This window comes from Salmo salar, chromosome ssa02 (assembly GCF_905237065.1).
Source record: "Salmo salar chromosome ssa02, Ssal_v3.1, whole genome shotgun sequence".
In the NCBI taxonomy this organism is placed as follows: Eukaryota; Metazoa; Chordata; class Actinopteri; order Salmoniformes; family Salmonidae; genus Salmo; species Salmo salar.
In genome coordinates this window covers 46,737,388-46,763,727 of record NC_059443.1, presented here as the reverse complement: position 1 = coordinate 46,763,727, position 26,340 = coordinate 46,737,388, and the positions used below count along the sequence as shown (strand labels likewise).

At 40.9% G+C, this 26,340-nt stretch overlaps 2 protein-coding genes across 3 annotated transcripts; one reads left to right on the top strand and one right to left on the bottom strand.

Annotated features, from left to right (window-relative positions):
• Positions 1-192: 192 nt before the first annotated feature.
• taf12 (TATA-box binding protein associated factor 12) lies at positions 193-5,918 on the top strand. 2 transcript variants are annotated; one of them, XM_014163804.2, is made up of 6 exons: positions 193-344; positions 1,961-2,211; positions 2,623-2,700; positions 2,871-2,985; positions 3,478-3,566; positions 5,093-5,918. In XM_014163804.2, exons 2-6 carry the CDS (start codon positions 2,041-2,043, stop codon positions 5,126-5,128), a joined length of 489 nt encoding a protein of 162 aa, XP_014019279.1. In that variant the 5' UTR covers positions 193-344; positions 1,961-2,040; the 3' UTR covers positions 5,129-5,918.
• LOC106584227 (ras-related protein Rab-39B) lies at positions 5,914-26,230 on the bottom strand. Its single transcript, XM_014169284.2, has 2 exons — positions 24,756-26,230; positions 5,914-6,803 (listed from the first exon to the last, which is right to left on the bottom strand). The coding sequence occupies exons 1-2, from the start codon at positions 24,971-24,973 to the stop codon at positions 6,362-6,364; spliced, it is 660 nt and encodes a 219-aa protein (XP_014024759.1). The 5' UTR covers positions 24,974-26,230; the 3' UTR covers positions 5,914-6,361.
• Positions 26,231-26,340: the final 110 nt, after the last annotated feature.

Below are 26,340 nucleotides of genomic sequence, written 5' to 3'. Positions count from 1 at the left end.
TGTGTGAAGAAAACATTAAGACCAATCATTTTTATTTAGTATTAAATTATGTTATGCCCAAATTTACCCATACACAATCACATTGACCAGTTGTGGGTTATTGACTAGGCTACACGTGATATCAGTTTTTGGGGATTGCGTTCACATTCATATTGTAGATTGAGCAACATTTCCTTCATCAGACACTGGGGGCAGGAGTACGTCAATTTGGGTGTACCGGAAATACAGTTATTCAAATAGAAAGATCTGAAAAAAATCTGACTTTCTAGCCATAGACGGGTTTGTGTTGTGTGGACTTAAATTTGCTAGTTCAAAACATGGGGAGATAGTGTTTGTTTTGTCAGGTAAGTATTTAAAACATATATATATCTTGGGGAGATTACATGTAATTTTTTCCAGCTAGTTTGCACAGCGTAATGATTGTGGGAAGATCTCAATTATTTACTCTTCGTGTCCTCTCTCCTTCTCAAAAACCCATTGGATGAGAAAGCCAGAGGTCCCGCCCTTCTGACCCTCTCCCCCAATGGGTTTTTGAAAAAGAGGCAAAGAGAAAGGAACGTGTGCAATTGAGATCCTCCCCATGTTGTGTTAGCAGGTATCTAGCTGGCTAATAACTAGCTAGCAAGACGGCTAAGGTTAAGCCAGCTGCATTTATGGCTTGACATTAAAATGTAACTTTCGAGTGAAATATAAAGGTATTTATTTTCTATATGTAGATACGCTTGCTTGGACCATTCCATGGAAAATGTGACCGTTGTGTCTTCAAGCTGAATCTTTGCTAAATCTGTAACGTTACCTAGCTAAATCACGTTAGCCTGCTAACTAACGGATGTTAACTGAAATTATCTGTGGTTGTGATGCATTTGTTACTAGTTTTTCAACATGATTACGGCTTCCTCTAGTTAAATTCAACGCTTGTCTCACGATATCATACAATCAACATGTGCTCAATCAATATTTATCCAGTTAACGTGAGTCGGTCGGCTAGCTAGTCAACAAACATAGCTAGCTGTCACCTGAGTGTTGATATGCCCATACGCAATAATGTAAGACTGACAGACGGTGTAATGTTGTTGGTTTGCCAGCAGTAATGTGTGATATTTGTTTTTTAACTACCCAGTAAATATCCATAGAAATATCATGCCAGGTTTTGTAACCTAGGTTTTAGTTAGCTATTTAAAAGTGTCAGACTAGCTAACTACCTAAATGTCATGATATGACTAGGGCCCTGTAAGATCTGTAGAATATTTCCCCAAATTGTTTTCTCATTTCTTTTTCCAGGTTTCTCATTTTCCAAGTCTTTTCAGGTTTTCATGCACAAAATCACACTTAATATTGTAGTCCACAACAATGCTTTAACTACACCAAGAGACCACTTTTGAGGTCTGGGGAAAAATAGAAGAAATGTGGGTTTTGGGGTGTAGTTAGCCTTTAATGCAAGTGTGCACCAGCAAGAGACCCTTGTTTGGTTGGCTATGTTTCTGTAGTGCTCATGTGATTGCGTTGATGCAAGTAATCATGATATCATTCTGTGAGGCAGGCATAGGCATTTTTGTAGTTAACATTTTAATTAAGAAGGTTTTTGAGAGTCTTTCTATTTCTACCAGAAGAGATTACACAAAGTGTAGACATACGCGAGCACCGCACACCCACAGACGGGCATTTCTCTGCCGTTTCCAAAAGTTGCAGGCAAATATGAATAACTGATGCATTTTTTTAATGTCTTATGATTAACTTGGGCAAATTATTGCATTTTCTAATGTTTCATACATTTAGTACATTTCTACTAAGTTCAGTAAAATTGTTTATTGTTGATTCCGTCCGCGTTCTCTGCAGCGCAGATTTTATAAGGCCCTAGTCATATCCCATGTACCATTTTACCCTCACCCTGACATTCTGTGTGTTGTTGATTGAGGGCGCAAGGGGCTTTTTGTCTCACACTTTTCCATTCTGATTCCAGTTTCACGGACCTGGTCCTTACGACGACAGTGCAGACCCAGAGAGAGGCACCACCATCTGACATCCTAGGTCTGGAAGATTATGACCCAGTACCAACCACAGTCCAACCGTTCCAACTTCTTCACCGTGAAAGCCGAGGCCTCCTCAACACCACCTCTCGCCACCAGCATGGCCAATAGCAGCGCTGCCGCTCCAGGGAAGGTGATGGGCACACCTGGCCCTGCCGGCAGAATTAGCCCAGAAGGAAGTCAGGTGAGTCCTCATATCCATCTCCTCATCACCAACCTGGGGCATGTTGGAAAAAGTTTTGCGACAGAAAATGTAAATGTATCTTTTTAATTGGACAGGAAGTCCCTCCCTATTTCAGTTCGGATTTTTCCATTTGGTAGCTAATAAACACGACCTTGGTATACTCCAGCTGGGTGATGTTTTTCAATAGAATTGTTCAAAGAATTCACTAAAACTGTGAGGTACAGTTACTACTTGGCTTTGCATATATTGATGCCAATCCTTCAGTTTCATGTGCTGGTTGGTTCTGTAAAAACCAACCATCTCCCTAGCCAGATGCCAAGTTTGAGTGTACAATGACTTTGTAGCTACTCTGCTTGACTGCTTCTAGTGCACCATTGACTATGACTAACAACCTGTTTGCCCTCCACTCAGGTGTTGAGTAAAAAGAAGCTGCAGGACCTAGTAAGAGAGATTGACCCCAATGAGCAGCTTGATGAGGATGTGGAGGAGGTATGTTTACTACAGTAGCTCAGAAGTGTCTTTCACTGAAGATGGCGTCCCAAAACCACAATCCCAAAACCAACGGCTGCCTGTCAGCTGGCCCGCCATCGCGACTAGTGCATGCAATGTTTTGAAGCCTCACCACTTGTGACCTGAGGTCCCCTCTGTCTTCCTCTCAGATGCTGCTGCAGATTGCAGATGACTTCATTGACAGTGTGGTGACGGCTGCCTGTCAGCTGGCCCGCCATCGCAAGTCCAACACCTTAGAAGTGAAGGACGTCCAGCTACACCTGGGTGAGTAAAAGAACAGGCTGATACTGGCTGATGGTTGGAGCAGCAGCCGCTGCAGTCAGGGCTCTACGCTGAACTTTTTTTACAAGGAACACATGTGCGCCTAAGTTGAGAAATGTTGGCGCACACAAAGAAATTTAGGATCACAGTATTAGAGGTAATAACGCTAGAATCCTTAATTTTTCTAGGCTTACTGGTGCTTCTAAATAACAAATCCAGGTCACACAGCTAAATTATTTTGGTGCATATGTGAGTAAAATGCTCTCACTGTAGAGCCCTGGCAACTATTGTGGCATAAGCAGTGTTTGTCTCCATTACTGGAATGATTAATTTACTATGGCAAAAATGAACAGTCTTGAGAGCCATGGGTGTAGCAGTTTTGAGTTTTAAAGATATGCATATAAAAAGTGGATGAAGTTAATGGACCATTTCCTGTTGAGTGTATTTTCTCTTTGATTTTTATTCTCACTCCCTGTGTTGTCTGCCACTTAACAGAGCGCCAATGGAACATGTGGATTCCTGGCTATGGTTCAGATGAGATTCGGCCGTATAAGAAGGCTTGTACCACAGAGGCCCACAAACAGGTTTGTTTGTCACACTTTCATCTTGATCACACCCAGGGTTCAAATTTGTACTAATGAATTGTGCTAAACGTTCAATAATTAAAATATACAGTGCTGTGAAAGTATTTCCCCCCTTTCTGAATTTCTCTATTTTTGATACTGAATGTATCTTCAACCAAAACCTAATATTAGACCAAGGGAACCTGAGTTTACAAATAACAAAGAAAGATATAGTTATTTTATTAATTAACAAAGTTATGCAACCAATTTCCCTGTGTGAAAAAGTAATTGCCCCCTTACACTCAATAACTGGTTGTGCCACCTTTAGCTGCAATGACTGCAACCTAATCTCATCGAAAAAGTTGACTCAAGTTTGCTAAAAAGCACCTGGAAGCACCTGTATGATCATCAAGACTCTTAGAAGAATGTTCTATGGACAGATGAGTTAAAAGTATAACTTTTTGGACGACACGGGTCCCATTATGCCTGGTGAAAACCAAACACTGCATTCCACAGTAAGAACCGTATACCAATGGTCAAGCATGGTGGTGGATGGTAGTGTGATAGTTTTAGGATGCTTTGCTGCCTCAGGACCTGGACGACTTGCCTTAATAGAAGGAACCATGAATTCTGCTCTGTATCAGATAATTCTACAGGAGAGTGTCAGGCCAACCGTCTGTGAGCTGAAGCTGAAGCGCAGCTGAGTCATGCAGCAAGATAATGATCCAAAACACACAATCAAGTCTACATGAAAATGGCTAAAAAGCAGCACATTTGAAGTTTTGGAATGGCCTAGTCAAGGTCCAGACCTAATCCCAATTGAGATGTTGTAGCAGGACTTGAAATGAGCAGTTCATGCTTGAAAACCCACATGTTGCTGAGTTAAAGCAATTCTGCATGGAAGAGTGGGCCAGACATCTTTACAAATGAAGCATTTGTGTTTAGTGAGTCTGCCAGATCAGAACAGGAATGTTCTCTTGATAAGTGCGTGAATTTGACAATTTTCCTGTCCTGTTAAGCATTCAAAATGTAATGAGTACTTTAGGGTGTCAGGGAAAATGTATTGAGTAAAAAGTACATTATTTTCTTTAGGAATGTAGTGAAGTAAAAGTTGTCAAATTTAAATAGTAAAGTACAGATAACCCAAAACACTACTTAAGTAGTACTTTAAAGTATTTTTACTTAAGTACTTTACACCACTGGAAATAAGTATGTAATTGTGTTATTTGTTCACTCAGGTTCCCGTTGTCTAATATTAGGTTTTGGTTGAAGATATAACATTCAGTATCATAAATATGCAAAAGTAGAGAAAATTAGAAAGGTGGCAAATACTTTTTCACAGCACTGTACATGTATTATATATTTATTATTTTTGGTGTATTGTTTGTTTAGGAAGTATTGAAAATAATTTAAATCATTTAATATGCGGTTGTCTTACCTACCTTAGTTGAATGCACTGACTGTAAGGCGCTCTGGATAAGAATGTCTACGAAAAAATGACCTAAGTGCAATAGTGATTGAGCATGTTTTTCATTTGTCTCATCCAGAGAATGGCATTGATCCGCAAAACAACCAAAAAGTAGCAAGACCTGGAACCAGCCTCGCACAAACACTCTGTGCTTTTTGTCTCTTTTAGTTTTTTCTCTGTGTATTTCTAATAATGGGGGACATTCTTTCACCCACGTCTTCATCTCCCCCAGGTTTTGTGTGTGATTTGTCAGCTCCATCATCACACAAGTATTTTGATATCGAGTCCTTTTTAATGCTTTTCACCACAAACTGGCCAAAATCACACACTCCTCATTCAGTGTAAATGTACACTCAGGTATGGAGTGTTGTTTTTGGACAGTGTTTTGTTTTTGGAATTATCTGTTCAACTTTACTTTTTTGTTCAGGAGTAACCACCAAACACACACACCTTAAATATGGTGGTGGTTACCATACTCTTTCCCACTTTTTTAATTTTATTTTGTCTGGCATGCGTTTGCTGTTGTGTGTTTAGTTTTTGTCACATAAACCCCCTTCATCTAACATCAGAAATGTACACCTTTTGCAGGTAGTTAGTTTTCAGGATACTGTCATGGCACTATGTTTTTGTGTGCTGTAGGGATCTGATGTCATCTTCATAGTTCATTAGAAAATTACCCAGGACATTGTTTTTCATAAGATGTCAACAATTAACTGATTATTATTCAAAAATAATAAATATGTGAAGTATTGCTTGTATCGCCAGACTGCAGTGAGATGGGGTGGGGTAATGGTCCTTATTTGGGGATGTGTAGGGAAGCAGTAACATTTGTTTTACTTTATATGACAGTGTTTTAGTTAAACCTGTTCTTTTTATTCCATAAATAAAACAAGATTCATATTTCACTTGGCATTTGATTTGTGTGTTTATTTCACTGTTAAGTCATGTTCTTTCTCATTTGTTGGAACCTTGAGTTTTTCGGAGTTCACTTTCTACATAAATGGATTACATCAGTATATCACTATTCAGGGTAAATAGATTTGACTAGATTTCTGTAACTAATACCACTGGGATAGAGTTTCTTGATTCTGGAGGACAAACTAATGACCTCCTTCAGAAAAGTCCCTGTACACACACTTGCAAGTATTTTACATGTGTTATGTCTATTTCCATGTCATGACAAATTGTCGCAATAGGTAATGGCCATCTTGTAAAACTTATTCTCATCCGGTGGAGCCTCAAGTCAAGATTATTTTATGATCTTTTATCCAAGATGGCAGTCAGTTTTTCAAGAGAGGCATTGTGACATGGCATACATGACAAAACAGCACAAGTCCAAAGACCCAACTCAGGAACAGCACCTTCTGTTGTTGGGTATATTGATCTTGGGATTCTGTAGCTGTCCTAAGGTTGCACGTGGAGCCAAGCACTTCACCCCGTCCCAGCCCTCTTGTAGCTGCACCTCCCCACTCAGCAGGCCCTGGTACACCCGACGGGTCAGCAGCTCAAAAGCCTCCGTCACACACTGACCAGTCTTAGCCGACGCCTCGATGTAGGGCATCCCCAGCTGGCCTGCCAGTTTCTCAGCCTCGTTATGGCCCACCACCCGCTCTCCCTGGGCCACCCGGTCATTCTTGTGGCCCACAAGTACAAACAGCACCGTGTGGGGCTGCACATGTTCACACACCTCTGCGTGCCACTCCTGCACATGCTCAAAGGAAGCACGGTTAGTCAGGTCAAACACCAGCAGGCCCCCCACTGAGTTACGGAAGTAGGACCGAGTCACTGACCTGAGAGAAAAGAAAAACATATCATCAAAAAGTGAAAGTAATTGTGTAAAATTGTACAAAAAAAATATGGTATCAATTTATGGATGTGAATCAATGATTAGCAGATATGTTGTGATAATTACTATGAACTCATACACATTGGTAAATGTTAACCTAAATTAGGCTAATGTTGACTATGTATGGAGGAACTCTTGTCTATTGCATCTGCAAAAGAGGTTGTGGTGTTCATTGAAGGGAGGTTTCACCAGAATAGGCATCCTCTTTGAACGACCCCTAGTAGTGTTTCAGTAGAGGTAGTCAGACTCATTGTGTCTGGATATCTTACAATTGTAGACTAAATACTAAAGTGCCTATAAGAACATCCAATAGTCAAAGGTATATGAAGTACAAATGGTATAGAGAGAAATAGTCCTATGAGTCCTATAATAACTACAACCTAAAACTTCTTAACTGGGAATATTGAAGACTCATGTTAAAAGGAACCACCAGCTTTCATATGTTCTCATGTTCTGAGCAAGGAACTTAAACGTTAGCTTTTTTACATGGCACATATTGCACTTTTACTTTCTTCTCCAACACTGTTTTTGCATTATTTAAACCAAATTGAACATGTTACATTATTTATTTGAGACAAAATAGATTTTATTCATGTATTATATTAAGTTAAAATAAATGTTCATTTTTTTATTCAGTATTGTTGTAATTGTCATTTATTACAAATATATATACAGTTGAAGTCAGAAGTTTACATACACCTTAGCCAACTACATTTAAACTCAGTTTTTCACAATTCCTGACATGTAATCCTAGTAAAAATTCCCTGTCGTAGGTCAGTTAGGATCACCACTTTATTATTTAACAACGGCTCGGCCGCAAAGTGGTAGCTCACAGAACGGGACTGCCAAGTGCTGAAGTGCATAGCGCGTAAAAAACTGCTGTCCTCGGATGCAACACTCACTGCTGAGTTCCAAACTACCTCTGGAAGCAACATCAGCACAGTAACTTTTTGCCAGGAGCTTCATGAAATGGGTTTCTATGGCCAAGCAGCCGATCACCATGCACAATGCCAAGCGTCGGCTGGAGTGGTGTAAAGCTTGCCGCCATTGGACTCTGGAGCAGTGGAAATGCGTTCTCTGGAGAGATGAATCATGCTTCACCATCTGGCAATCCGACTGACATTTCTGGGTTTGGCAGATGCCAGGAGAACGCTACCTGCCCCAATGCATAGTGCCAACTGTAAAGTTTGGTGGAAAAGGAATAATGGTCTGGGCTGTTTTTCATGGTTCGGGCTAGGCTCCTTAGTTCCAGGGAAGGGAAATCTTAACACTACAGCATACAATGACATTCTAGACGATTCTGTGCTTCCAACTTTATGGCAACAGTTTGGGGAAGGCCCTTTCCTGTTTCAGCATGACAATGCCCCCGTGCACAAAGCAAAGTCCATACAGAAATGTTTTTTCAAGATTGGTGTGGAAGAACTTGACGGGCCTGCACAGAGCCCTGACCTCAACTCCATCGAACACCTTTGGGATGAATTGGAACACCGACTGCGAGCCAGGCCTAATCACCCAACATTAGTGCCTGACCTCACTAATGCACTAGTGGCTGAATGGAAGCAAGTCCCCGCAGCAATATTCCAACATCTAGTGGAAAACCTTCCCAGAAAAGAGGAGGCTATTATAGCACGGGGGACCAGTACGGAAAAAAATGTATGAAATGTATGCATTCACTACTGTAAGTCGCTCTGGATAAGAGCGTCTGCTAAATGACTAAAATGTAAATGTAATAGCAGCAAAGGGGGGACCAACTCCATATTAATACCCATGATTTTGGAATGAAATGTTCCACAAGCAGGTGTCCACATACTTTTGGTCATCTAGTGTATATAATATATACTAACACATATGCCATTTAGCAGACTCAAATTACAGTCATGCGTGCATACATTTTCCGTATGGGTTGCCCCGGAAATCGAACCCACAACGCTGGCGGTGCAAGAGCCATACTCCACCAACTGAGCCATACAGGACCACAATGACATGCATGAGAAATACGTGCTGCTCTGATTTGGACCAACTGCAACTTGCCTATGTCTTTCTTTGCTGCACCTGACCACACAATTGGACAGTAGACCAGGTGCAACAAAACTAGAGCCTGAGTCTGGTTGACTGACATATCAAGAAAGCAGAGCAATGCCTTACGGACAGACCTCATCCCATTTTAGTAACCATTGAGTTCATATGTTTTGACCACGATAACTTGCTATCTAGGGTGACAGCCAGCGGTTTAGTCTCTTCAACTTGCTCAATAGCCGCATTAGTCAACAATAGATCCAGATTAGGTTTAGGGTTGAGCGAATGTTTTGTCCCAAAAATTATGCTTTTAGTTTTTGAGATATTTAACACCAGCCTATTGCTAGTTACCCATTCTAAAATGGACTGCAGCTCTATGTTAAGGGTGTCAGTTATTTAATTTACTGTTGCTGCGGACGGGTATAGTGTTGAGTCTAAACTACCTCCATACTTACATTCACACATTTAAACCAGTACCGGTTACCATCAAATGAGTCCTGTTACACTCAATGGAGTTGTAGTACAAAACGGAGACCACCATTGTGTTTGTGAGAGTCTCATCTTTCCATAGCATGGTCAAATTAGTTTTGGATGCCACAGACTCTTTCATGAGAAGACCGATTTTCGGGATATCTCATGATCTGACAAACACTGCTGTAGATCCGCAGACGCGGAAGGCCGTCATAGGCGGATGCGGTGGATCGAGTCGCAGACCATGCAAAAAACAGATACCTCTAGGTTAAAGTGAAGGATTTTGATGGGATTTTTTTTATTATGTAACTTAGATTTATGCACCGGTGCGTCAACAGACTCTAGGAGGATATTATTCAAGGTCAGTGGAAGGTTATTAGTAAACACAGAAAACAATAATGGTCCAAGCCGGCTGCCCTGCAGTACACCATACTCAACCAAATTTGCATTAGAGAAGCTTCCATTAATGTTTTCTGGTTGAATAGGGCAATGGCCCGTCATGTATAGCCTTCCCTGTAGCTCAGTTGGTAGAGCATGGTGTTTGCAACGCCAGGGTTCTGGGTTCGATTCCCACAGGGGGGCAGCACAGAAAAAAATGTATGAAATTGTATGAAATGTATGCATTCACTACTGTAAGTCGCTCTGGATAAGAGCGTCTGCTAAATGACTAAATGTAAATGTCATTGGGCAAAAGCGGAGAGGGAGGAGCGCCCTTCTCATAACAGTAATCTGCGCTGCTCGGTCATGTTGTCAACAAGGCAGCTAGGTGCATCGTCCAGAAAGATACAACATCTCTTTTCCATGAAATAAAGATTTGAATTTTCAAACTATTTTTCATTGGGAAGGCAGATAAAGCATTTTGGTAACACTTTACTTGAAACCCGGCTCCATAACATGTTATGACACGGTCATAACCATATCATATGTCAAAACAGATGACATTACTTGTCATAACACTGTCATGACCCATATATTTACACCAGTTGTGACATATATTAAGTTATTTTATGGCTGGTTATGAAACCTACATTTATTCAAATGTTTGTTCCCTACCAAGAAGTTTCCTTGCGTTTCTTATTAAGTCCTTTGTTGTTATTGTAATGAATTCTTTACAGTCATGTTTTTGTCCCATCATATTTTAAATAACTTGTAGAAAATACACTTTCACACATCATAAAACATTATGACCATCCTGTGTCACTTCAATTGGACTAAGAAAATACACTTTATGGCATTGTCAAGAAGCATTATGACTACACAGTGTCACTTTACTTGGACTAAGAAAATACACTTTATGACACTGTCAAGAAGCATTATGACTATCCTGGGTCACTTTACTTGGACAAAGAAAATACACTTTATGACACTATCAAGAAGCATTATGACTACAGTGTCACTTTACTTGGACTAAGAAAATACACTTTATGACACTGTCAAGAAGCATTATGACTATCCTGGGTCACTTTACCTGGACAAAGAAAATACACTTTATGACACTGTCAAGAAGCATTATGACCATCATAATCATATAAGCCAGACAGCCCTATCATGTACATACCTTTATGTTAGTCATCAGTCAAAAAGAGGGTGTCTTACCCTGCTCCTGAAATCTGCTCCTGCATTCACCCCAGTAATCAGAAAACAAGCATTGGGGTAGGTACATGTCTGACATCAATGTGTGCACAATTACAATGATAATTTAATATGGTCAATTTCAGAAAATGTTATATAACATAGCCTACTTGTTTATGTTGTAATGGAATGTTTTGCCGTGTGTGGTAGGTTTTGTGGGTTTTAACAATCTTATGTAGGTGTCAAAACCAGCCATAAAATAACGCAATATTTGTATGTCACAACAGATCTAAATGCATGTGTCATGACAGTGTTATGACCATATTATGACCGGTTATAACAAGTTATGTGAGCTGTTATGACATATTATGTCATGGTTATGACTGTGTCATAACATGTTATGATGCTGGGTGTCAAGTGTTACCAGCATCTTTATAAAAAGCAATCACTTTTGCTTGTGAAAACAGAGAATCCTACTTAATCACTCAACGTGCTTGATTACTTCACTTTTGTTTTGAGCCGACTTCACCATTTACCAGAGCGGGGCACCTGGCTCACACCCGGGAGGCAGCACAGTTCCAAAACGACAATCACTTTTCACCCTGTTCAAACTCCTCCTACCAGGGTAATCCGGGCCAGATAAATGAACCCCCTTATTGAATAGGGCTCTGTTGTTTCATCACCCTCAACGTGTTCAAAGGATAACAGTCGTTTGAGACCGAAAAGCCCTATATGGATTGACCAACTATGCATGTCCTGCCGAAGTGCCAGCATGCCCTGCCGAAGGACCCTATCATGCTGAATAGGTGGTGAGTATACTGGTAGCTAGACCATAGACTGCTGGTTATGTATATTTTGATAATCATTATCACTATCATTGCTAGCATTAGCACTATAATCGCAAGCCAGATATCTGAAGTGAAATAGAAAGGTGAATGCAGTAATCAGGTTTTATATTTGTATTTATTATGGAACCCCATTAGGTGCTGCCAAGGCAGAAGCTACTCTTCCTGGGGTCCGGCAAAATTAAGGCAGTTACACAATTTTAAAAACATTACAATATATTCATTACAGAATTCCCAAAACACTGTGTGCCCTCAGGCCCATACTCCACGACCACATATCTACAACGCAAAATCCATGTGAACATGTGTGTTTTGTGCGTATGTTATCATGTATATATGCATGTGTCTGTGCTTATGTTTGTGTTGCTTCACAGTCCCCGCTGTTCCATAAGGTGTAGTTTTACCTGTTTTAAAAAAAAATCTGATTCTACTGCTTGCATCAGTTATATAAAAAAAAATATTGAACCTTTATTTTACTAGGCAAGTCAGTTAAGAACTAATTCTTATTTACAATGACGGCATACACCCCCGGGCGACGCTGGGCCGCCCTATGGGCTATGTGCGCCGCCGTATGGGACTCCCAATCACGCCCGGGTTGTGATACAGCCTGGATCAGTTACCTGATGTGGAATAGAGTTCCATGTAGTCATGGTTCTATGTAGTGCTGTGTGCCTCCCATAGTCTGCTCTGGACTTGGGGACTGTGAAGAGACCTCTGGTGGCATGGTATGCATGAGTGTCTGAGCTGTGTGCTAGTATTTTAGACAGCTCGGTACATTCAGCTTGTCAACACCTTTACAAAAACAAGTAATGATGAAGTCAATCGCTCTTCCACTTTGAGCCATGAGAGATTGACATGCATGTCGTGTACTTTTAAGGGCCAGCCCTCTTCTGAACCAACTGCAATTTTCCCAAGTTCCTCTTTGTGGTACCTGACCACACTACTAAACAGTAGTCTAGGTGCGACAAAACCAGTAGGACCTGCTTTGTTGATAGTGTTGTTAAGAATGCAAAGCAGCGCTTTATTATGGACAAACTTCTCCCCATTTTAGCTACTGTTGTATCAATATGTTTTGACCATGACAGATTACAATCCAGAGTTACTCAAAGCAGTTTAGTCACCTAAACTTGGTCAATTTCCACATTATTCATTACGAGGTGTAGTTGAGGTTTAGGGTTTAGTGAATGATTTGTCCCAAATACAATACTTTCAGTTTAGGAAATATTTATGGATAACTTATTCCTTGCTACCCATTCCGAAACTAACTGCCGCTCTTTGTTAAGTGTTGCAATCCTTTCAGTCGCTGTAGTAGCTGACGTGTATAGTGTTGAGTCATCCCCATACATAGACACACTGGCCTTAGTCAAAGCCAGTGACATGTCTTTAGTAAAGATTGAAAAAGCAAGGGGCCTAAACAGCTACCCTGGGAATTCCTGATTCTACCTGGATTATGTTTGAATGGCTTCCATTAAAGAACACCCTCCGTGTTCTGTTAGACAAGTAATTCTTTATCCACATTAAAACATGGGGTGTAAAGCCATAACACACGTTTTTCCAGCAGTAGACTATGATCGATAATGTAAAAAGTTGCACTGAAGTCTAACAAGACAGCCCCCACAATCATTTTATCATACATTTATCTCAGCCAATCATCAGTGATTTGTGTAAGTGCTGTGCTTGTTGAATGTCCTTCCCTATATGTGTGCTGAAAGTATGTTATCAATTTGTTTACTGTGAAATAGCATTGTATCTGGTCGAACACAAGGGTTGGAACAGGCTGATTGGTCGGCTATTTGAGCCAGTAAAGGGGGCTTTACTATTCTTGGGTAGCGGAATGACTTTAGCTTCCCTCCAGGCCTGAGGGCACACACTTTCTAGTAGGCATAAATTTAAGATGTGGCAAATAGGAGTGGCAATATCGTCCACTATTATCCTCAGTCATTTTCCATCCAGATTATCAGACCCCAGTGGCTTGTCATTGTTGATAGACAACAATCATTTTTTCACCTCTTTCACACTGACTTTACAGAATTCAAAAGTACAATTCTTCTCTTTCATAATTTGGTCAGATATACTTGGATGTGTAGTGTCAGTGTTTGTTGCTGACATGTCATCCCTAAATTTGCTTATCTTGCCAATGAAAAAGTAATTAAAGTAGTTGGCAATATCAGTGGGTTTTGTAATAAATGAGCCATCTGATTCACTGAATAATGGTTGAGTTGGCTTTTTTGGCTTTTTTCCCAAAGATTTAATTTAAAACCTGTTGTGGATAGGGGGCAGTATTTTCACGTCCGGGTGAAAAAAACGTACCCGATTTAATCTGGTTACCACTCTTGCCCAGAAATGAGAATATGCATATAATTAGTAGATTTGGATAGAAAACACTCTAAAGTTTCTAAAACTGTTTGAATGGTGTCTGTGAGTATAACAGAACTCATATGGCAGGCAAAGACCTGAGAAGATTCCAAGCAGGAAGTGGCCTGTCTGACAATTTGTAGTCCTTCTGTTGCATCTCTATCAAAATTACAGTATCTGAGCTGTTACGTGACACTTTCTAAGGCTTCCATTGGCTCTCTAAAGCCTTCAGAAACTGGATTGACGCGTCTCCTGTCTCTGGGCAGATAACAGGAGCACAGTTTGTCAGTGGACTGCCTGGTGACAGAGAGATTGGAGATGCGCGTTCATGAGACCTCGCCATTTTTTCTTTTCCTCTTTGAATGAATACAACATTGTCCGGTTGGAATTTTATCGCTATTTTACGAGAAAAATAGCATAAAAATTGATTTGAAACAGCGTTTGACATGCTTCTAAGTACGGTAATGGAACATTTTGAATTTTTTTGTCTCGAAATGAGCTCGTGCGTTACCCTTTGGATAGTGACCTGAACGCACGAACAAAACGGGGATATTTGGACATAACTATGGATTATTTGGAACAAAAACAACATTTGTTGTTGAAGTAGCAGTCCTGGGAGTGCATTCTGACGAAGAACAGCAAAGGTAATACAATTTTTCTAATAGTAATTCTGAGTTTAGTGAGCCCCGAAGTTGGTGGGTGTCTGAATAGCTAGCCTGTGATGGCTGAGCTATGTACTCAGAATATTGCAAAATGTGCTTTCGCCGAAAAGCTATTTTAAAATCTGACATAGCGATTGCATAAAGGAGTTCTGTATCTATAATTCTTAAAATAATTGTTATGTATTTTGTCAACGTTTATGATGAGTAATTTAGTAAATTCACCGGAAGTTTGCGGTGGGAATGCTAGTTCTGAACATCACATGCTAATGTAAAAAGCAGTTTTTTGATATAAATATGAACTTGATTGAATAAAACATGCATGTATTGTATAACATAATGTCCTAGGAGTGTCATCTGATGAAGATCATCAAAGGTTAGTGCTGCATTTAGCTGTGGTTTGGATTTTTGTGACATATATGCTTGCTTTGAAAATGGCTGTGTGATTATTTTCGGCTGGGTACCCTCCTAACATAATCTAATGTTTTGCTTTCGCTGTAAAGCCTTTTTGAAATCGGACAATGTGGCTGGATTAACGAGAGTCTTATCTTTCAAATGTTGTAAAATAGTCATATGTTTGAGAAATTGAAGTTATAGCATTTTTAAGGTTTTTTGTATTTCGCGCCACGCTCTACCATTGGATATTGGTGAGGCGTTCCGCTAGCGGAACATCTGTCCTCAACAGGTTTTAATGTGCTCCAAAGCTTTTTTACTATCATTCTTTATATAGTTTATCTTTGTTCCATAGTATAGTTTCTTTTTGTTTTATTTAGCTTAGTCACATGATTTCTTAATTTGCAATACGTTTGCCAATCAGTTGGGCGTCCAGATATATTTTCCATACCTTTTGCCTCATCCCTCTCAACCATACAATTTTTAATTTCTCATCAATCCACAGGGATTTAACTGTTTGTACAGTAATTTCCTTAATGGGTGCATGCTTATTAGTAACCGGAATAAGCAATTTCATAAATGTGTCAATTGCGGCTTCTGGTTGCTCCTCAATACAAACCACAGACCAGCAAATATTCTTTACATCATCAACATATGCATCATTATAAAACTTCTTGTATGACCTCTTTTACACTATATTAGGCCCAGAATTTGGAACTTTTGGTTTTCCTAGATATGGCTATTATATTATGATCACTACATCCTATGGATTTGGATACTAATTTCTGCAGCATTAGTAAAGATGTGACCAATACATGTTGATGATTTCATTCCTGTGCTGTTTGTAAATACCCTGGTAGGTTGACTAACAACCTGAACCAGGTTGCAGGCACTGGTTACAGTTTGAAGCTTTTTCTTCAGTGGGCAGCTGTTGAGAGCCAGTCAATATTTAAATCTTAAATATTTAAACCCAGAAAAAATACTTTTCTGTTAATATCACATACATTATCAAGCATATTATCTAGATACTGACTGTTAGCACTTGTTGTTCTATAGCAGCTTCCCACAAGAATGGCCTTTAGGTGAGGCAGATGAACCTGTAGCCATATTACTTCATCAGTATTTAACATTAGATCGTCTCTAAGCTTTACAGGAATGTGGTGCTTTATATAGACCACAACACCGCCCCCGTTGCCATTTCTGTCTGTTCGGTAAATGTTATAACCATGTATTGCTACCACTGTATCATCAAAGGCATTATCGAAGTGAGTTTCAGAGATATAATATGAATGTCATCTGTTACAAGCAAGTTATTGACTTCATTGACCTTGTTTCTTAGGCTGCATATGTTAATATGGGCTATTTTAGCACTTTTCTGGGTTGCTTGGTTATTTTTAATGCTTTACTGGGAAGCTTATCAGAAGTAGACTTGCTCATGTTACTTATATTGGAGCTGATAGCGCAGGGTGAGCTGCACAAAGTGGTCTTCCTACTAGGGCACACCGCCTCAGTGTTAACAGTGTAACTCTGGTTCATAGACTCATGATTACTGCATACAATAGCTGTAGGATCAACAGAGGTATTCAGGGCAATTAGGGGGACATACATTAAGTTACTGATATTGTGTCTGCCAACGCCCCTAGGATAGTGTATATTTGATGCAGCATTATGACGACTCATTGTCACAATGGTAGGGATTACCTGAGCTGGTCTTGGGTCATTGATAAGTCATTGTTTCAACTTAACCTTGAAATGCGAGGACAGAGTCCAGGAGCCAAGATGATTTAGATGGACTCCGTCATTCCTGTAGAATATTTTCCGTTTCCAGAAGGTCTCAAAGTTATCTATAAAAGTGACTCCAGCAGAGCTACAATAATCTTTTAGCCAGATGTGTAATGCCAGTAGCCTGCTGAATCTTTCACACCCAACGATGGTACTGGACCTGAAATGGACCTGAAATGATTGCCCGTTTTTTGGAGTCTTTTAATGCTAAAATCAGTTCTTTAAAATCCATGTTCAGATGTTCTGAGCTAGCCCTCCTGATGTCCTGTACTCGTGCTCCTGGGTAGCACTGTCGTAACATTTTTTGTATTTTACTCGCATAAAAGATTTGGATGGAAACTTGGTTATACAGTGCATTGGAAAGTATTCAGACTCCTCGACTTTTTCCACATTTTCTTACGTTACAGCCTTATTCTAAAACTGATTAAATTGTTTTTCCTCATCAATCTACACACAATACCCCATAATGACAAGGCAAAAACAGGTTTTTAGAAATGTTTGCAAATGTAAAAATATTACATTTACATAAGTACTCAGACCTTTTACTCAGTACTTTGTTGAAGCACCTTTTTCAGCGATTACACCCTCAAGTCCTGTTTCGGTACAAGCTTGGCACAACTGTATTTGGGGAGTTTCTCCCATTCTTCTCTGCAGATCTCTCAAGTTCTGTCAGGTTGGATGGGGAGCGTCACTGCACAGCTATCTTCAGGTCTCCAGAGATGTTAGATCGGGTTCAAGTCTGGCTGGGCCACTCAAGGACATTCAGAGACTTGTCCCGAAGCACTCTTGCGTTGTCTTGGCTGTGTTGTTGTCCTGTTGGAAGGTGAACCTTCGACACTGTCTGAGGTCCTGATCACTCTGGAGCAGGTTTTCATCTAGGATCTCCCTGTATTTTGCTCCGTTTATCTTTCACTCTATCCTGACTAGTCTCCCAGTCCCTGGCGCTGAGTGGCTTCCATCTGGCCACTCTACCATGAAGGCCTGATTGATGTGCTGCAGAGATGGTTGTCCTTCTGGAAGGTTCTCCCATCTCCACAGAGGAACTCTGGAGCTCTGTCAGAGTGACTAACGGGTTCTTGGTCACCTCCCTGACCAAGGCCCTTCTCCCTCGATTACTCAGTTTGGCCTGATCAATGGAAACAGGATGCACCTGAGCTCAATTTCAAGTCTCATAGCAAAGGGTCTGAATACTTATTTAAATAAGGTAATTCAAAAAACATGTTTTCGCTTTGTCATTATAGAGTATTGTGTGCAGATTGATGAAGAAAAACATGTATTTAGTCCATTTTAGAATAAGGCTATAACGTAACAAAATGTGGAAAAAGTCAAGAGGTCTGAATACTTTCGGAATACACTGTAGTACCTGTTTGTTACCTATTACCTATCCTAACTTCCATTGGTGACTATGTGTGTATGTGTTCACAGAAACATGTATGGAGCCAGCTCATGGATACTTGCAATATGATGTGATGAAGTCCAGAATGACAGACAGGTTTGATACTGATGTCTCTGAATGGAGAGAGACCTGACACAGCATGAACATTTTACTAGACAACTTTTACTTGTATTGTCTTTTTTTATTATTGAAATGAATGGTATCAGTCAATATGGGGAGGGAGAAGCCCAGTGTATTCTGCACCAGGATCTGGTAACTCCTGGTGTATACAGGACACAATATAGGAAGGTATGACCACTCTGACATGTTTACCAAGGTAGCCCCATTACCACCAAACAAAATGTTGATAGGCACAGTATCTGTATTGGCTGGGAATGACAATGAATGATGAAAGGTGCACATTGTTATATTAGCAGAACACTGATTCTATGGTATTATGTAAAGGGTTGTTAATTCTACATGGACCTGTTACTACATTTGAAAGTTATCAAAACACAGTTCAGAATATCTACATAAATTCAGCAATTGCATTCTTCTCATATTGCTCTGGAGGCTACAGACCTATTCAAAGTTTCCTTTGAAATATTCAAATGTCATGCCTTAAGGGGTCTACCGTTGTACATCCCCCCCACAGAGAGGATTAAGCAGATTGTTTCTCTCACTATTGCAAATGGAAATAAATGAACTCTTCAGCTCCCCTTTCGTCACTGAATAATATCAACAGTGTTGGGGAAGCTACTCTGAAAATATAGTACCAAGCTACCAATTACTTCACACTGGAAGAAATTAAGCTTCACTAAAGCTAATATAATTGATTTGACTAAAGTTACTTTGAAAAAGTAATTCACTACATCCAAACTACTTTGTGATAAATTATCACATCCCTGGAGTCCCAGTCCCAAAATCAATTTTTTTCAGCTTTTTTCACATTGTAAAAGTAGATCAGTGTTATTTCCTGATAGTTGCTGGTTGAAAATACAATCTACACAGGACCTTCTAATCATCAGGTTTGCATGAGCGGGGGTTTTGGCTTTCAATGGTGACATCACCATGCAGTAAATTGGTTAATAGCCAATAACAGCTAGTTTTCAGTTTTTTGCTAAAAAGCTATTTTTGCCCATTTTAATGAAAGTCTATTACAGTAAGATACTTAATTGTTACGCAGAAAGTATTTGATATTGACTTCCGGCGCCGACAGAGATGGCCGCCTCACTTCGCGTTCCAAAATAACTATGCAGTATTTTGTTTTTTAATGTGTTATTTCTTACATTGTTACCCCAGGTAATCTTAGGTTTTATTACATACAGTCGGGAGGAACTATTGGATATAAGAGCAACGTCAACTCACCAACATTACGACCAGGAATACGACTTCCCGAAGCTTTTCCTCTGTTTTGCCCACCACCCAGGACAATGGATCGGATCCCAGCCGGCGACCCAAAACAACGACGCCGTAGAAGGGGCAGACGGAGCGGTCTTCTGGTCAGGCTCTGTAGACGGGCACATCGCGCACCTCTCCCGAGCATACTACTCGACAATGTCCAGTCTCTTGACAACAAGGTAGCCTAAATCTGTGCAAGGGTAGCCTTCCAGAGAGACATCAGAGACTGTAACGTTCTCTGCTTCACGGAAACATGGTTCACTCGAGACACGCTATCGGAGTCGGTACAGCCAGCTGGTTTCTTCACGCATCGCGCCGACAGAAACAAGAATCCTTCTGGTAAGAAGAAGGGCGGGGGTGTATGCCTTATGATTAACGAGACGTGGTGTGATCATAACAACATACAGGAACTCAAGTCCTTCTGTTCACCTGACTGACATTTACATTTTAGTCATTTAGCAGACGCTCTTATCCAGAGCGACTTACAGTAGTGAATGCATACATTTCATAAATGTTTTTCTCCGTACTTGCCCCCCGTGGGAATCGAACCCACAACCCTGGCGTTGCAAACACCTTGCACTACCAACTGAGCCACACAGGACTTAGAATTCCTCACAATCAAATGCCGACCGCATTATCTACCTAGAGAATTCTCTTCGATTATAATCACAGCCGCATATATCCCCCCCAAGCAGACACATCGATGGCCATGAACGAACTTCATTTGACTCTATGTAAACTGGAAACCACATATCCTGAGGCTGCATTTATTGTAGCTGGGGATTTTAACAAGGCTGATCTGAAAACAAGGCTACCTAAATTCTATCAGCATATCGATTGCGCTACCAGGGCTGGCAAAACCCTAGATCATTGTTATTCTAACTTCTGCGACGTATATAAGGCCCTCCCCCGCCCTCCTTTCGGAAAAGCTGACCACGACTCCATTTTGTTGCTTCCAGCCTATAGACAGAAACTAAAACAGGAAGCTCCAGGGCTCAGGTCTGTTCAACGCTGGTCCGACCAATCGGATTCCACACTTCAAGATTGCTTCGATCACGTGGACTGGGATATGTTCCGCATTGTGGTGAACAACAACATTGACGAATACGCTGAGTCGGTGAGCGGGTTTATTAGCAAGTGCATCGGCGATGTCGTACCCACAGCGTCTATTAAACAACATCTTTGCTCGCAAAGGCCAATACAGTGCCACTGACACGGCCCACTACCAAAACCTGCGGGCTCTCCTTCACTGCAGCCGACGTGAGCAAAACATGTCAACCCTCGCAAGGCTGCAGGCCCAGACGGCATTCCCGGCCGCATCCTCAGAGCATGCGCAGACCAGCTGGCTGGTGTGTTTATGGACATATTCAATCAATCCCTATCCCAGTCTGCTGTCCCCACATGCTTCAAGAGGGCCACCATTGTTCCTGTTCCCAAGAAAGCTAAGGTAACTGAGCTAAATGTCTACCACCCCGTAGCACTCACTTCCGTCATCATGAAGTGCTTTGAGAGACTAGTCAAGGACCATATCTCCTCCACCCTACCTGACACCCTAGACCCACTCCAATTTGCTTACCGCCCCAATAGGTTCACAGACGATGCAATCGCAATCGCACTACACACTGCCCTAACCCATCTGGACAAGAGGAATACCTATGTGAGAATGCTGTTCAATGACTACAGCTCAGCATTTAACACCATAGTACCCTCCAAACTCGTCATCAAGCTCGAGACCCTGGGTCTCGACCCCGCCCTGTGCAACTGGGTCCTGGACTTCCTGACGGGCCGCCCCCAGGTGGTGAGGGTAGGTAACAACATCTCCACCCAGCTGATCCTCAACACTGGGGCCCCACAAGGGTGCGTTCTCACCCCTCTCCTGTACTCCCTGTTCACCCACGACTGCGTGGCCATGCACACCTCCAACTCAATCATCAAGTTTGCAGACGACACTACAGTGGTAGGCTTGATTACCAACAACAACGAAACGGCCTACAGGGAGGAGGTGAGGGCCCTCGGAGTGTGGTGTCAGGAAAATAACCTCACACTCAATGTCAACAAAACAAAGGAGAGGATCATGGACTTCAGGAAACAGCAGAGGGAGCACCCCCCTATCCACATCGACGGGACAGTAGTGGAGAGAGTAGAACGTTTTAAGTTCCTCGGCGTACACATCACAGACAAACTGAAATGGTCCAACCAAACAGACAGCGTGGTGAAGAAGGCGCAGCAGCACCTCTTCAACCTCAGGAGGCTGAAGAAAATCGGCTTGTCACCAAAAACACTTTACAGATGCACAATCGAGAGCATCCTGTCGGGCTGTATCACCGCCTGGTACGGCAACAGCTCCGCCCATAACCGTAAGGCTCTCCAGAGGGTAGTGAGGTCTGCACAACGCATCACAGGGGGCAAACTACCTGCCCTCCAGGACACCTACACCACCCGATATCACAGGAAGGTTAAAAAGATCATCAAGGACAACAACCACCCGAGCCACTGCCTGTTCACCCCGCTATCATCCAGAAGGCGAGGTCAGTAAAAAAAAAAGAAGCTTCTATCTCAAGGCCATCAGACTGTTAAACAGCTATCACTAACATTGAGTGGCTGCTGCCAACATACTGACTCAATTCCAGCCACTTTAATAATGGAACAATTGATGTAATAAATGTATCACTAGCCACTTTAAACAATGCCACTTCATATAATGTTTACATACCCTACATTACTCATCTCATATGTATATACTGTACTCTATACCATCTACTGCATCTTGCCATCTTGATGTAATGTATCACTAGCCACTTTAAACAATGCCACTTTTATATGTTTACATATCCTACATTACTCATCTCATATGTATATACTGTACTCTATACCATCCACTGCATATTGCCTATGCCATTCTATATCATCACTCATTCATATATTTTTTTTTATGTACATATTCTTATTCATTCCTTTACACTTGTGTGTATAAGGTCATTGTTGTGAAATTGTTAGGTTAGATTACTCGTTGGATATTACTGCATTGTCGGAACTAGAAGCACAAGCATTTCGCTACACTCGCATTAACATCTGCTAACCATGTGTATGTGACAAATAAAATTTGATTTGATATTGATAGAAAAACATCTAACAGAATGTGTAACTTGGCCTATTAAACACAAAAACTGTTTCAAGTGACAATTAGGCAGGTCTGATGCCAAAAAAGAAAGACAATTCTTACCTACTTCACCCATATGTATTTTTGCCAAAAAGTATTGTGTAGATAGCTACACCTCTAAAATGGCAACAACAAAAAAGTTAACTATTGAAAACACTACCAAGATTTTAATGTAGTTCAACTACCACCAAGATACAGCAAAATGTAGTGAAATTGAACTATATGTAGTGAAATTACTCCCCAACACTGAATATCAACTCATGGGGTAGAGAGGGAGACAGATAATGATAAACCAGACTATAAGGAATGCTTGCACTATGGTCAAATGTGCAAGTATGTGACAGTTAAAAGAACCTCCTAACCATTGATTCACAGGGAATATTTTGTTTGGCTGCGGTGAGTCACAGAGGATTGGATGGACGATCAGAACACGTGACCACAATCTTGGTCTTATTCAGTTTGAGTTAATTCCACAAATTCAAATCTAATTCAATTCACTCTCCCTGTAAATGTCATTCAATTACATTTCCAGGTCAGCTTTTGAATTCAGAGACTATTAAATTCCAATGTACAATTCCAACTGAATTCTAATTCCAATGCCATAATGTGAAGACTCAAATTGAATTAAACATTTCAAATTAAATTGGAATTGACCCAACCCGGGCTGGAATGTTCATAGCATTAAAGTTAGAAATACGAAATAGAGTAGATGTGAGTATTTTATTCACATTGAATACAGTAACCTACCTACATATCTACGGTATCTGCAGACGGGTGTCTACCCGGTGTTCATTACATTCTGTAAGGAGGGTGGGTCTGATGCACCTTACTCCTATATAGGTTATATTGTATTTGTTGGATTTTCCTTTAGGCAAAGACTGATGAATACTCCTATTGTGGAAAATACCCAAATCAAAAAGCAGGTACTTTATCAGGGTATTGCATTTGCATGAACACTGTAGTTGTGTGCAGAGAAGGGAAATAGAGAGGGGAAGTTGCAGCTCTCTGAAGGGAAAGGGTGCATTCTGCCCCATATCAAGGCAAGCCTTGTATTTCCTGTTGTCAATATGGTTAGTTCTCACTAGTAAGAATTGTCCTTTTATGGGAACAATCCTATCCCCCTGAGCCTCTGTAAAATACCCAGTTTGTGTACATCATAGCATTAAAATCAAATCAAATTGTATTGGTCACATACATGTGATTAGCAGATGTTATTGCAGGTGTAGCGAAATGCTTGTGCTTCTAGCTCTGACAGTGCAGTAATATCTAACAAATTACACAACATATACCCAATACACACAAATCTAAGTAGGAATGAATTTAGACTATATACATATATGGACGAGCGATGTCAGAGCGGAACGGACTAAGATACAGTAGAATAGTATAGAAAAATAGTATATACATATGAGATGAGTAATGCCAGATATGTAAACATTAAGTGACTAAGATACCGTAGAATAGTATAGAATACAGTATATACATATGAGATGAGTAATGCCAGATATGTAAACATTGTTAAAGTGACTAGTGTTTAATTCCTTGTTGGCAGGGATTCCTAGTCTATGCCTATAGGCAGCAGCCTCCAATGTGCTAGTGATGGCTGTTTTTCAGTCTGATGGTCCCAGCTTTGATGCACCTGTACTGACCTCACCTTCTGGATGATAGCGGGGTGAACAGGCAGTGGCTTGGGTGTATGGTAATCATGAATTTACATGATTTATGCCATGGAGTAGAAAGCAGGTCCTTCAAGTCAGAAACGTAACAGGGTGGTGGATTAGTAAATTAATAGCTAACAATACAAAATGTTGTGATGTTGTAGGCTGAATGTGTTGTTGTGGTAATACATCACAGTACTGTTCTTTACCTGAACCTCTCCTGGCCTGCTGTGTCCCAGAACTGCAGTTTGACCCGAACGCCTGGCTCCACTTCCAGGAAGTGCACGTAGAAGTCCACCCCTACTGTCTGGTTGATGCAGTCCAGAAACATCTCCTCTGTGTAACGCTTCAGCAGGGACGACTTGCCCACTGTCGAGTCCCCTAACATGATGATCCTGAACTGGTACTGCCACAGAGTCAGGTCCATAGCAGCTGCTGAGGACTGTAGAGAGGGATAGGGCAGATGGAGGGAGATATGGAGAGAGGGATTCCCCTCAGGAAGCCAGAGGCAGATAGTGTTTTGACAAGCTGGAGCTGGTTCCTCGACGCTCCCTCTGAGGAGAAATAGTGCCTGAGGCACTTCTCAGCACTCCTCACAGCTCCCACATAGAACAGTCTCTGTCCGTAGTGTCAGCAGCCAGGAAACACCCTCACATTGTTGATCCCCTGCTGCGAAAGTGTGTTTGGTTCAGTGTGTGTGCTTGCTCCTCAAATCCTCAGTGAAAGCACCTGTGGAAGAATGTCCATCCCATAGAGTTCTTAAGTTGTTATGCTGCCGTCCTCCTTCATGTAGATCTTGACTGATATTGTACAAGCATGTGCATGCGTGTATGAGTGTTTGGTAGGGGTGGGGACTTCCAAAGTTTGCCTGTTTAAACTTGATACTTGACAAAGAGAGGTGCAAGAGTGTGAGAGGGAGGGCTCTCCAATGGAAAGGGAGGGGTGTGCAGATGGAAAGAGAAAAGGGGAGTTTCGGCTCTCTGAAGGGAAAGGGTGCATTCTGCCCTGAATCATGTGTTTCCTGTTATCACTATTTGACACTATGTTTCACTAAATAAGAATATGACATGGGTTGCAAGCACTCATTTTATATCAAGTTGTCAGGAAACATACATTGAATTGTAGCCTCCCCCATAGCCCACTATATGGGTACAGTTGAGCCTCTGAAAAAGGGAAGTGGACAACAATACAACCTAAACTCTCCGAGGACTCACACGAAGGGGCTATTGGGATTTTAATAGCTCAGGATATGTAAACTGTGCTTTATTTCATAGGTTGCCAAATCGATCTCTCTCAAGTCAAGACAGGAACTTGCACATTCAGTTGTAAGGATTGTCATTGGAAACAAGAGGGACTGGTGCACACTGAAAAGGGTGGTCTATTCAGGGTCACAGAATATCACTAGTCTTATATCAAAGCTGATCTCAAACAATTATAAAAGTTAAATAAATTCAAGGCTTTCTTTCTGTTATATAAAAAAATTTTAAAGGATGATATTGAAATAGTGCTGAATGGAAGATGGATAAAATTCACACAGATTTTTTATTTTCATCTTCCATTCATTAGTGCATCACTGTTTTATTCAATAACACCTGGCTGGGTGTTTTTTTCTGAGGGAAATTGACAAGCACATACATCTCTTACTACATTTACATATTATCAAACTGTATTCACACTGTTGTTTGTCATTGTTCTTGGCCAAAGTTTCACTTTGAAGAATACCATTTTTTTTTTAAAGGGGGGGGGGGGGTTGGGTCATAGTAATGCCGATATGTTGCATTCAATTGTTCAATT

Bases quoted from the DNA above. Each gene is read 5' to 3' on its own strand.
- taf12 (XM_014163804.2), top strand. From the start codon at position 2,041: ATGACCCAGTACCAACCACAGTCCAACCGTTCCAACTTCTTCACCGTG. The intron at 2,701-2,870 runs GTATGTTTACTA...TCTTCCTCTCAG, and splicing joins TTGATGAGGATGTGGAGGAG to ATGCTGCTGCAGATTGCAGA. The intron at 2,986-3,477 runs GTGAGTAAAAGA...GCCACTTAACAG, and splicing joins GGACGTCCAGCTACACCTGG to AGCGCCAATGGAACATGTGG.
- LOC106584227 (XM_014169284.2), bottom strand. From the start codon at position 24,973: ATGGACCTGACTCTGTGGCAGTACCAGTTCAGGATCATCATGTTAGGG. The intron at 6,804-24,755 runs GTAAAGAACAGT...CTTTTCTCTCAG, and splicing joins GCAGGCCAGGAGAGGTTCAG to GTCAGTGACTCGGTCCTACT.